The sequence below is a fragment of the Triturus cristatus genome, chromosome 8 (genome assembly GCF_964204655.1).
Source record: "Triturus cristatus chromosome 8, aTriCri1.1, whole genome shotgun sequence".
Taxonomy (NCBI): Eukaryota; Metazoa; Chordata; class Amphibia; order Caudata; family Salamandridae; genus Triturus; species Triturus cristatus.
In genome coordinates, this window is record NC_140591.1 from 167,369,735 (window position 1) to 167,383,253 (window position 13,519).

General features: G+C 44.2%; 1 protein-coding gene across 5 annotated transcripts in view; it reads right to left on the bottom strand.

Annotated features, from left to right (window-relative positions):
• Window positions 1-13,519, bottom strand: part of SH3BGR (SH3 domain binding glutamate rich protein) — a 403,616-nt gene that overhangs the window by 135,503 nt on the left and 254,594 nt on the right. For all 5 annotated transcript variants that reach the window (XM_085621246.1, XM_085621245.1, XM_085621243.1 and 2 more), the window contains one exon: window positions 8,862-8,918. In XM_085621246.1, the coding sequence (XP_085477372.1) occupies window positions 8,862-8,918 (57 nt within the window). The remainder of the gene's footprint in view (window positions 1-8,861; window positions 8,919-13,519) is intronic.

The following is a 13,519-nucleotide window of genomic DNA, read 5'->3' on the forward strand; positions in this document are numbered from 1 at the left end:
CCTGTTCAGCAATGGCTTAGTGAAGATGATGATTACAAATGTGGGTCCTACACAAACATGGTTTATAGATAGGGCTTAATTTGAGCTGGTGGTTTCCAGGTCTCGGCACCGGCACTTAATTGTGAACACTGGCACTTATGACAGACTGCCACATGGTGATGCTGTCTGTGTAATTTAGAGATGAGCACAACAGCAGCTGCTTATTAATAAATACAATTAATGCCTGGGGCTCAAGTCATTCTTGAAGCTTTGGGTGCCTGGAATAGTCTGTTATGATTAGTAGTTGTGTTGGTACACTCGTTGGCAGTGCTGGGAGGGCCAATGGGTAGTTAAAGCTGCAGTGGCCTCCTGATGAGGGACCTGGCACTTATTTTATTACAGATTAAGAACTGCTTCTGAAATAAATTGTTCTTTCTTTGGGAGAACTCAGCTTTGTACTAAGGGTAGGATGGGCAGCATTCAATGGACACAATTGACCATAAACAGTGAGATGGAATCATTGTATGACGTTTATTGAGAGATGACTTTTTCCCCAATAACAATAACATGTTTACATGTAGAAACGGCTTATCAAGTGCTTGGTGGGCTGCCAAGTTTCAACCTTGTATCCTGAAGTGTGCACAAAAATAATCTGCAATATGCACATCCGTCCACAGAAATACCACACTGGCACAAGGCCTGACACAGCAAACTTAAGTATGGTCGGTAGTCCTTAAAGAGAAGCTTTGCTTGTTACTGTTGAAGAATTAAAAAAAGCAAGAACTGTGAATGGCCTGTGTGATCTGAGTGGTGTAAATCCGGCTACAATGGACACATATGGATTGTACTGGAGTCAGTTTTTGGCATGTGTGCTTTTTTGGACTTGTACTGGTCTAATATGGCTAAAATCCTATTGGATTCCAGTTGCCTCCTGGTCCTTGTCATTTTTTGATTCCAGTTCCTATTTAACCAGTAAAATTCTCATTGGTTTTATTTTATATTACTTTTAATTTTTGCTTTAACCACATATAGTTTAGTGTCCACAAATCCAGATATTGCAACTGAAACCAGAAGAAACAATTTGTAACTGGTCAACTACAAATTTAATCAGGACAGACATTTTTTCCAATCACAGCCACGCCACAGATGCCATGTGTTCTCCAGCAGAAGCACAAAAAACAATAGCCTGGCATCATGGCTGCCCTCCTGCGTCTGTCACCTGAGCACATTATACTGTGTTGATGATCTGATTAGAGAGAGGTCTTCCAATATTGGATAAAAATGTATTGTATTTTAAAATGTAAGAGCAGAGATGATAACAGCATGTAAACAACTAACAGTAGTGTGAAAGTAAGAGAAATTCTGGGGACCATATATGGCCTGACATCCAATGTTAAAGCTGAAAAAGTGTTGGTGAAATGGCACATCGAGGCAGACTGTAGAATAAACACAAATTAAAATTCAAAGGAAGGTATGTTCTGATGTTCACGACTTGAGCTGGTGACGAAATACAGTCTGAGAGGTAAATGTAAACTTGGAGACTAGGCAGGCTGTGTGCAGCAAAGCTGAAGCTCAAGTAATGCCGATATTACAAGAGTGAGACTGGAGTCAATACAGGGTAAAGGGCAAAGCTGGACATCAGATAGGGCATTGTTTATTAGAAATTATCAGGGCGGGGGGGACACGCAAACCTGAGGTGATATCAGCCGCCGTCTTTTAAAAAAAATGTATTTATTGATATTTTCAAACAGTGTCATAAACATTGCAAACAACATGCCAGTTGCTAATCAATACATCTAGTTTTCCGTACATCCACGTGTGACAAACATTACAGTTAGTGATACGGACATGCATCGTTCTCCACAAAGTGTATGCAGGTGATGGGTCACCATCTCACCACCAGGCATTTTAAAACAATATAGTCAAATAAAAAAAAAAAAGAGAAATTTGAAGTCCAACTCAGCTCACACATCCAGTCTTATTGCTGCCATTAGACATGTTGCATTTGTCCATGTCACCCCTCGTGCAACAAACCCGGTCTCGCTGGCCTCAATTTCCTGCGGACCCCGCTGCTCCTGTCAGCGTAGTCTCTACTATCTCCTGCTCCTCTCCACTCTCCCCCTGCTGTTCCCGAGCCCATAGGACAAATGGTTCCCAGATATCTTTAGGTCTGGACGCTGATGGCATTAGTTCCCAAAAGGTGGTTAATTGTGAATGCCCGAATGTTACTTCTCGCAGCAATTCTTTTATGCTTGGAGACCCTTTCCTCCCCCAATGTATTGCCACACAACGTTTAGCAAACAAAAGTAGCATAGCATGCAGCTTCCGACTCTTGACTGGCGTACCTTTTACATACCCCAACAGCCCTTGTATGGGGTCTGGGGCATCTTGTGTGCCTATTATCTTGTGTGTTGTTGTTAATATATTAGCCCAGAATAACGCAAGCTGTGGACAGCTCCACGCCATGTGTAAGATCAAGGCGGAGGCAGAGCCACATCTCCAGCAACCATCATCTTCCTTTAGACCCATACGATGTAAGATGGCAGGAGTTCTATAAAACCTGTGCAAATATTTAAAGTGTATTAATCAAAGCTTATAGTTTGGCGATAGGGCCGTGCGTTGGCTACAGCAGTAGGCCCATTGTTCTTCCGTGATCGGCGTTTGCAGCTCCTCCTTCCATGCCTGAAGTGCCCGTGGCTGTGTCAATAGGGCTGAATTTTGCATGTTATTATAAATGCGTGTGATTAATCTGCGCGGAATTCCGACTTAATGACATTCTCTAAAGCAAGCAGTGTGGGCGGAGAGCTCGGGAAGGTGTTGTGTAGTGCCCTACATGTAGCCCTAAGCTTATGATACAAAAACAGTTCAGAGAATGGCACAGCTTTATCTTCCACAGCTTCTGGTGCGGGTCTAAACGTCTCTTCTGGATATAAGTCTGCAAACGTGCGGATCCCCATTTTGAGTGCTAATGCCCTGCAAGTGCCCTCTTCCATCGTTGGTAACAGTGGATTGTGTGCCAAAGGTATGGATGGGGCATAGAGGATGGAATGATGCGCTCTTTTCTTTAGTCCGTCCCACGCCCATCTCAGGGTGTTGACTGTGTCTATGTCGTCTCGGGGTCGTTTGCAGGTTTGGTATAATGCCACCTGTAGAGGGATGGGTGCCGCCACATCCGCCTCCACCGCTGTATGGGGTAAAAATCGTGTCGGATGCACCCCATAATGCAGGAATTGCGCCTGCGCACTCAAGGCAGACAATTGTATATCTGGTGCTCACAAGACACCCTGTTTCAGTGGAAGGGTAAGAAGTTCCCACGAGACTTGAGCCTGCCCACCTGCCCAGACCAGTGACACAAGTACAGATCTAAGTGTTTTGAAAAAGCTTGAGTGAGGGGAAGTGGTATGTTGACGAATACGCAAAGGAATTTGGGCAGTACTACCATCTTAACTAGCGCTATTTGTCCCGTCAAAGATAGAGGGAGTCCGGCCCATTCAGTGACTTTTCCTTCCAGCTAATTTATGGCTCGTCCGTAATTTATTTCCCATATGTCCTGTAATTTCCTGCTGAGCCATATCCCCAGATGTTTTTTCAGTTCGTTAGCCCACTTCAGGGGAAATTCGGTAGGAGTAGGGGCGGTGGTTTCCATCAGTGGGAAAATGACTGATTTAGTCCAATTAATGGAGATTCCGGACAGGCCCCCAAATTTGATAAATTCGCGCAGTAGTGGATCAAGGTTAATGATAGGGTCAATGACATACATTGTGACATCGTCAGCATAGAGTTATATTAAAAGACTTCTAGTGATGAAACCAATCCCCCTGGCGATGTGGTGCTGTCTAATAAGGGCTGCAAGGGGTTCCATGGCTACTGCAAAAAGTAATGGGGAAAGGGGGCAACCTTGTCTCGATCCCCGCGAAATGGCGAAAGGCTATGACAACATTCCATTTATCCTTATCCGAGCAGATGGCTTCGTATATAGCAATCGTATGAGGCTAAGAAACAGGGGACTGAACCCCATTCACTCCAAGACTCGAAACAAGTACGGCCACTCAAGCGTGTCAAACGTTTTAGTAGCGTCAAGGAAAACTGCGTCTGCTTGTACATCAGGATGAAGGTAGTGTACAACAGTGAAGAAGGTTCTGAGGTTGTGGGACGTAGACCTCCCCGGGATAAAGCCCGATTGATCCGGGCGTACAATGAGCGGGAGTAGGGGTTGTAACCTATTTGCGACCAGTTTCGCCAATATCTTTACATCTACATTTAGGAGTCAACAAAGGTCTATAGGAATCCAACTCATTTTCAGACTTCTCGGGTTTCAGCAAGGTTATTATTATTTCTTTTCTCATTGTGGGTGGTAAATTGCCCGTAGTCTGAGCCTCTTCATACAGTGCAGTCAACCGTGGCGTTAATTCCTCCACGTATGTCTTGTAAAACGCAGTGGTTAAGCCATCCGACCCCAGAGCTTTGTTTAGTGGCAAGCTCTTAATAACCTGGGCTACATCCTCCACTGTGAATGGGATGTCTAAGTACTCCCTGTGCCCATGTCCCAACCAGAGAAGTTCTAGTGATTCTAGGAAAGGCTGCAGGTTTTCAGGACTTGCAGGCTGATGGGAAGTGTATAATTCAGAGTAAAAGTGAGAGATGGCATTGAGTATTTCGTTTTGACCTCTAATCACCGAGTGTTGTGTGCTGTTTAGTTCAGTTACATACGCATTGGTGCGAGGTGCACGTAACATTGATGCCAAAATCCTCCTTGGCCTGTCTCCCTCCCCGTATCTCCAGGCCTGAGCGTGTTTCCCCAAAAATGTTACCTCCCGCTGTGCCTCCTCTTCAAATTCCAACAACTACACTTTCAATTGGGCCATTATCTTATAGTCGCCAGTGGCGTAGAACTTTGTCTCCAGCTCTCTGATTTGTTTCTCTAGCATTTCAATCGTGCCTGGTATTGACTTTAAGATCCCCTCCTGACAGGCTATGCAGTTACCCCTGATTACTGTCTTAAATGCCTCCCATAGCAAAGCTTGAGTGGTAACCGAGCCCTCATTCAGGGTAAAATAGTCAGTTATATCACTTCTGATTTCCTCTCTGAACACATCGTCCAGGCGGGCCTCCTGTGGCAGTCGCCAGGTAAACATAGGTGGGGTGAGTTCGGCAGCGTCAGCCGTAAGAGACTAGGTGCATGATCTGATAAGGATCTTGGAAGATGCTGTACTTCATTTACCCATGTGGCCACATCCCTAGACACTAGCCAAAAGTCCAGCCTGGACCAGGCCTTGTGATGTTCAGAAATGCACGTCCCAGTGGATGTATTTGAGTCTGTATAGCATGATACTGGCTTTAAACAGAACAAAAACCCTCCCTTCCAACCCACCTCCCACTCCATTCTGCATAATTTGCGTCTCCGTCCCCATGACATTTTAGCTTAACCCAGAGGACCCCCTAATAAACCTACCAGGGTACCTATTGGGTTACTTTATCTTCACTCACTACCGCCACTTGGCCCACACACCCACATGCACAAATGCGGCAACTCCTAAAAGATCTCCATCAAAGAGCCCTCTAGTAGGGCCCGTGAGGGACTGTAGCGCCACCCCCACGAGGACCAGTGCCCAATGATGATGCTTTACACTCGCAAGGGTGTGTGAGGGCACAACAACTCACACAGGAGTACCTCTCCCTTTCTTTGCGCACTCATACATAATTTAGGAGACACCTGACGTTACTCGCAACCGACGAGGTTGCTGAACGCTCTCCTCTTTTCTTTCTGGGAACTGGTACCATTAAAAGTGTTTATGCATTACCTTTAGGAGCAGTGGTACTGGACCTATTTCCAACAGCTCCTTGTCCCCCTTCTTGCATTTTTGTCATGGCTATACAAATATCCCTGCGTATCTGGTGCTGGCGCACAATGTAGCTTAGATAAGTGTCTAGCACTTAATATGTATGGTACCCCTCTACGTGCACCCCACTTGGGATAAATTCTGACCGCTTTCAACGGTATCCCTGAGTCTTTAATGTTGTCTTGTGTCGTTGCTCTGCCCCTTCGCTAGCAGCCTGTGTCCACCGGTTCGTTGGTTTACCACTACGTCCAACAGTAGTCGTTAGTTGGTACCTTTACATGCACCACTGTATCATGTGAGCCAGAGTGTCACTTTGGCGGCCGTGGGTCAACCCGAATTGATACTGTCCACTGCCCCGGTTGTACTCCAGCCGTGCACCTCCTCCGTGCTTAGCTCGCGGCCATTCTGCAGCTCGGCAGACCACGACCCCCCATATCAGCCACCATCTTAACTGCGAACAAAGCAGAAAATACTAAACTAACAGCGAAATACCATCTAGATCACACTTAATGTGAAGCAATGGGAAAGCCCATGAGAAAATAACCTCAGATTTGAACATTTAACCAAACGTCTAATAGTTCCCAGGTAATTAGCTGACATGTTACTTGCTATTAATAGACCGAGTTCTGCATTTACTGTGTAGTCTGCTACTTATTTTTCGACTACATTTAAAAGAATGCATGTACCTGAGGGCTCTGAGTACAAAAAGGAGTTTAATTTTTAAAAGAATTGGGAAGCCCAGAAATTCTGCCCATAGCTTCAAAACGTTCCAAAGTCACGCGTGACAGCTCCACCGTCTTCTGGCATTTTAGCCAACAGCGTGGTGCAGTCTGGTTCCTGGGAGCCCACGTATGGGTGTCAAGCGACCCCATGTGGTGGTAATGACTGTCCACAAGTCCAGGATTTGCAGTCAAAAGCACCAAGTAGTGAGAGACTTGTAGGCCCATGTTTAGAATGGCAAAAGCAGAACTGCCACACTCGCACGCTTAGTGCTGTTCAATCAGGAATGGCTGAATGCCACCCTCTCTATATGGCATCAGCTGAGGGCTCTGCAATAGTCCCCCCCAGAACACATAAAGAGCCATAGCGGAATGAGACAGTACTTAGTCCCTGTTGCATGGGAGGAACAGAAGGGAGAAAGGAGGATCAAAGAGGCAGGGCTGACCACTAGCAAGCAAGGATTTCTAAAAGACACTGAAACAAAAGCAGGGGGATGGCTTTAAGCCAACATGAGAAATTACAACAGGTCTCGAATGCTCGACCTAAAAACACGGAGAATAGTGGTTTTCCAGCTCGTTTTCTCAGGCTTTGAACAGCTGATGTCCATTAAGAGGTGTGAAAATACCCCAGAACATCGGTACCAGACTCGGCAATCTTTTTTTTTTTAAGGAGGGGACGTGGGGCAGGGGTGGGTTACAAAAGTGCCTGGTAGGTACTTCTCGGCACGAGTGCCCACCCCTTTAAGGCCACGCCCCCTCCTACAAACGGCCAGATTGTTCTTAAAGTTGGCAGGTACCGAACAGGAAAGTAGCAGAATGAACAGGGTTCATGGCTAAAAAGTTGGGACTGGCTGAAGGTTGTGACCGCTCGGCAAACGATACGAATGTGCTTGTATGTATGCACTTTCAAAGAGCACAGTAGCCCTCGCGGCAAACAATATATAGTTATTTCCTTTACAACAAAAGCCCCTTTTCTATAATAAAAAGCAAGATGTGTTTTTGGTAGGAAAAACATCACAGCACCTATCCGCAAGAAGAGGAGTCACAGTGAATTAGATGAAATATGTATATTAGGTTGTGTGGCGCCCTCTTGTGGCACACACTAACAACACTCTCCAGAAAGTAGTTTATTGGGGTGATGAATAACTACCAAATGAGTTTTCACTCGGCAGGGTTCGTCAAGGGTCAGGCAGGCTTTGAATAAACAAAATAAAAGGAGAAACAGGACTGCGACGGTCAGAACGAGAGTAAACTAGTAGTAAAGGTTATGTGTGTTTCATTCCTACACACAGTTTTTTAAACTTCGATAAAAAGTGCAAAGAGTGCCATAGAAAGTAAAGTATTTGAGTATTTCGATTTGCACGATTTTAGGGATTGACCACACGTGTGACGGAAAATTTTCAACCCTTTCATAAAACCCATTTTGCTCAGAGAGCGGAATTTCAAGTTGTGCGGCGTTTATCACACCTGCTACTCACCGCGTGCGGTAAAGTCCGCATTTCCTGATAAATTCAACAGGTGAAAATTAATGGGGGGAAAAGTCTCGGGGCAGATTTACAAGCCCCTTGCGCCACTTTTGCGTCACTTTTAACATGGGAAAAGTGACGCAAAAGTGGAGCAAAACCTGTATGCTATTCCTCAAAATGTCAGAAGAGATGCAATTTATTGCCCCCAATAAATTTTGAGCTCCGGGGTGTGTGATTTTATTGTTTGCAATAAATTCCGACTAATCTTCCGAGGCACTTAGAGCTCTTTTAACTTACTGCACCTGACAAAGGAGCTGAGGAGAATACGACGAGCCCATGTTCTCTTAATATTGCAATCACATTGATACAGCACATAACTCAAAACTCAATAACAGAAAAAAAACAGCTTTTTCAATAGAAGCCCTCATTAGAAGTGGTCATGGGATAATTATTGCAACTGATGAAATACAACGCCTTCGAGTCAGAATTTATGAGATGTAATAAATACCACACTATTATGAGTTTTGGGGGAATAACATTAAGACTTTGGTGCTTTTTGCGCCAAATTCAGCATCCTCCAGTAAACACAGGGCTTTCCCCCCAATAAATATCTGCAGGTTTGACTTAGCGATATGTATCTCAAAACTCGCAACTGAAATAGATATGGTAACAACAGCAGGCTACCACCTGTAGGCCTTATGTTGAGTGCGGAAAAATTGTGCAAGCTCCGTGATCGTTTTTACATTATTACTAGATCACCACCTATCTACCTGATTATTACACAAACAATTGATTCAGCATGCAAGATAGAAGAGAAAGGTAATTACAGTTTCTCTGCTTGGACTAGTAGAGTTTACCTTAGTGTCTTTTAGCGGTGGTACACTGTCTTCAATAAGCGGTGAGCTGCCGATGTCCTGTTAACAGAGCACATAATGGTTTAGTAAACTAAGTGGAAAGGAAAAGGCTACAGATATCAAGCACAGGGAATTGGAATACTAGGCTAAGGAGGGCGAGGTTTTTTAATTGTATTATTTTGTTTTATTGGAAACATTTACAACTCCACGTCAATTCATCATATTGCATCCTAAATGCAGTTCTTACAAGAATGAATTTTCAAGTTCTGCACACCGGTAATTCTGCTCTTCATATTGAATATGATACTATAATCTCATACAGACCTGCAGTTTATACAAAGTTTTTCCATTGCTTCAGAAACTTACTATGCGAGCCTGTCCTCAAAGCATAACATCTCTCTAATCCCTTTATTCTCAACATTTTGGATTTCCAATGGTCCAATGTAGGTATTAGCCTTGTTTTCCAGTTCTGCAGGATTCCAGACTTTGAAATCAATGTGCCGAAAATACATTTTTTATTCATTATCATTCTTATTTGCTGGCTACTGTTTGGTCAGCTCATGCCAGCTTTAATCTATCTATCAATCAATCAAGGGTTGGCAAAGCTCAACGACTCACCTGTGAGGGTCGCAAGGCGCTGGGGTGAGGTGAGACGCAGATCCGTCTAAGTGTTGGGGTCAGGGCTTGAGGTCCTTCCTGAGCTGGGGAAGCGTGGGAGATGGTCTGAGGTGGAAGGGTAGGGTGTTTCAGGTCTCGGCAGCAAGGAAGAAGGACTTTCCTCCGGTTCTGGTCTTGTGGATCCGTGGGACGGTGGCCAGGGCAAGCTGGGCGGAGCGGAGATGTCTTTTGGATGCGGGGAAGGAGAGGCAGCTGTTCAGGTATGCTGGTCCGGCGTTGTGGAAGGCCTTGTAAGCGTGGGTGAGGAGTTTGAAGATTATTCTTTTGTCTGCCAGGAGCCAGTGGAGTCTCTGGAGGTGTTGAGTGATGTGGCTGTGCCGGGGGAGTTTGAGGACCAGTTTGGCTGCAGAGTTCTGGACATTCTGGAGCTTGAGGAGGTTTTTCTGGCTACCACCAGCGTAGAGTGCGTTGCCGTAGTAGAGTCTGCTGATGATGAGCGTGTGAGTGGCGGTCTTTCTGGATTAGGTGGTGATCCATCGGAGTGTCTTTCAAAGCAGGCGGAGGGTATTGAAACAGGCCGAGGATACGGAGTTGATCTGGCGGTCCATAGTGAGCGATGAATCTAGTATGATGCTGAGGTTTTGTACATGGTCCGTTGAGGTGGGGGGAAGTTCCTATAGCGCAGAGGTCCACCAGATATCATTCCACGCAGGGGGAGTGGATCCCAGGATGAGGACGTCTGTCTTGTCTGAGTTGAGCTTAAGGCAGCTGTTCTTCATCCAGGTGGTGAAGACTTTCATCCCTTCTTGGAAGATGTACCTGGTGGTTCTTTGAACCTTGGGTCCCAAGCACCGCAAGTCCTAAAAGACATTTTACTATGTCTTTGTAAAATTCCTAACTCCAAAAGTACTTACCTGATTCCGATGATCTTGGTGTCTAAAATTATATAAAATATCTGTGTTATTTTTCTACATTGGTCTCTGATTTCTTTTGGACTGTGTGTGTGTCCCATTTATTGACTCTGTGTGTGCAACAAATGCTTAACACTCCCCTCTGATAAGCCTAAGCTGCTCGACCACTCTACCACAAATAGAGCACTTTGGAATATTAAAGTAAGTCCTGTAAACCAATTAGGGTCATCTGGACTTTTTGCCAATGTTTCATCAGGTACTTCAGACCTGCTAAATAGTACTGAACGTTTAGAATGGATCTTCCTACAGTGTCTGTCATGGGTCGATCAATTAGCTTCAATGGACACAAAAAGAATCCAGGTCACACCGCTGCTTACTGTAAGTTGTCACTTTGTTAAACCAGCTATCACAGCTAAAACAAATCTAGGACATATGCTAGGTTTGGTTGTTGGACAAGAACAATGACAGATATGATTTGGGGCAGCAGGAAAATGGTGCAGCAGTGCCCATGGGAGGTGCTTTTTCTCCTGAAAATCCAGTGGCACTGATGTGGCAGCCAACCAAAGGCTGCATGACGTTGAAGCCTGAAGGTATATCTTGCCTTTATTTCTGGGGCACACCAGGTCAATACAGAGATAGGCGGGTCCACAGGAAGGTTATGCGTGGCTAGAAATTAACTACTTGTTATCCATATTTACTTTGAGTTCCACACGAACAAGTTTTAGTAAGAAAGACATACCCTTTTCTCTGGTCTATGGGAAGTGTATTTTAATAGGATTATCAATTCTGATTCCATTTAGTGGTGAATATTAAATGGAGTAGAACATTGTTCACATCCCAGCACACAAGATTCCAGAATATTCACTAGGAGTGAGCAAGATGCAAAGGTTTGCACCACGAAGGCAAGACTTTGAAAAGGAGCAAGTGTTGTGTGAGAACATACATGGAATTCCTTTTGGTGAGGCCCACTGGCTACAGAAAACGCTCACCAGGACATTTCACAGCAAATTCAACCATCTTTACTTTAGATAAAACTTCAAAACTCTTTTTTCAGTATCCTCAATGTAACTGCTCCTCATAACCAGAAAGTGCATTGAGGTGATATTTCGGAGAGCTGTACGGTATAAGTTTTTCATTTATTCATGCATTCATTTTTAGAATGAATTCTAATGGCCTTAAGGGAAATCTGCCTCTCTGAACTATTCAGTTTAGATACCGACCATTTTATTGATGGAGAGGGACAGGCAGCTTTCATCAATGTAAAGAATAGGTCTCTAGGAATATCAGCTGTGGCTGGGGAAGTAATTTTGAATACTGTTTGACCTTTCTACAACTTCAGACACTTCACAGTATTTGCTCCTCCTAGACAGCCTGGAGTCTGCTGCCGGGCCAGACAGGAATATGATATTCTCATTCCTCTAACGAGGGGTCAGAATTCTACATAGGATTTTTAATGGGACTGGTAGCTACTTAAATTAATTTTACCACTAGTATACTCACTTTAAATTAGATGTCTGAGTCTTATCTAATTTACTACCAGGATTTCCTTCATATGCGGATGATAATCCGTGGAATCTTGGCATATCAATTAACCTCACCCTATTAAAGTTGTTTTTATCAGTTTGATTAATCACAACATGCTAACCGGGTCCCTGCAACTTTACATTTCCAAAACAGAAAGACTTCAGACATAAAATGTGTGGCTTTCTAGCCCTCTGTCAAGTGAAGGACTGGAACGAGTAGATAAAGAATTAACAAGTCATCCACAGAGGCCCAGATCCGTTAGAGCTAATAACCCACTTAATATGCAAATTACGGCATCACAAGGCCATGTTTATCTAGAACACGATCCAAATCTAGGTACAGAAGAACCACTTGAGGGCCCTACACTACATGTGTTCCCAAATCTCAAAGTCCGATTAAAAATCATTTCTTGGAACGTTGCAGGGCTAAGGTCTAAACTGTTGGGTTCCAACTGGGCTAACCTAATAGACGAATGCCATATATGCATGTTCCAGGAAACATGGTCTACTGAACCAATTTTTAGAGTAGGGTACATTGATATTAGTATTCAAGCCAGACCTTTAACGGCAGGTTGACCGTCCAAAGATCGACTCCTTTGGGTTTGGACAAGCCTGGCCTACAAAGTCACTAGACTAAATAATATCGAATCAGCTGATATACTAGGCATTGACCTCATATCTCCAAAAGGGGAGTTTGCCATAAGACTATTTAATTTATGTAAACATTATATATATATATATATATATATATATATATATATATATATATATATATATATATATATATGTGCAAACAAAGTTATCCCCCAGGCGAGGCTGCACTTGAAAAGACAGGCGGATCCTGCGCTTTTAAACAGTTTCCTTTATTTCGTTTAGAACCGGACATCACTGTGCTCAATCCAATTTAAAAAACCCTACGCGTTTCGGAGCTCCTGCTCCTTGCTCACGGGCACCATGCAATGTCAAATGGGCAGAAAAACAAGTTTGAAACGAGCCACGCCTTTTAATCCTCATGGTAGGTTACGCCCTCTGGTGTGGCTTTGATGATGACAGCATTCTGGAACTCGTAGTTTTCAAACTTGTACAATTAATATCCTCCGGTGGATTCTGCCGATTTCAAACTCTAATTAGCATAAATCACGCTCTCCAGTGAGCATCAAGCACAGGATTCCGGTTTGCTTTTTCGAACCTGTATTGACCTGCAAGTTCCATCATAGTTAATCCATGTGAAGCAGCCCAGCATTCAATTTGCTGGTAGTGCGAAGCCTCCCGGCCGGGACAGGCCGGATTACTTGTGCAAACAAAGTTATCCCCCAGGCGAGGCTGCACTTGAAAAGACAGGCGGATCCTGCGCTTTTAAACAGTTTCCTTTATTTCGTTTAGAACCGGACATCACTGTGCTCAATCCAATTTAAAAAACCCTACGCGTTTCGGAGCTCCTGCTCCTTGCTCACGGGCACCATGCAATGTCAAATGGGCAGAAAAACAAGTTTGAAACGAGCCACGCCTTTTAATCCTCATGGTAGGTTACGCCCTCTGGTGTGGCTTTGATGATGACAGCATTCTGGGACTCGTAGTTTTCAAACTTGTACAATTAATATCCTCCGGT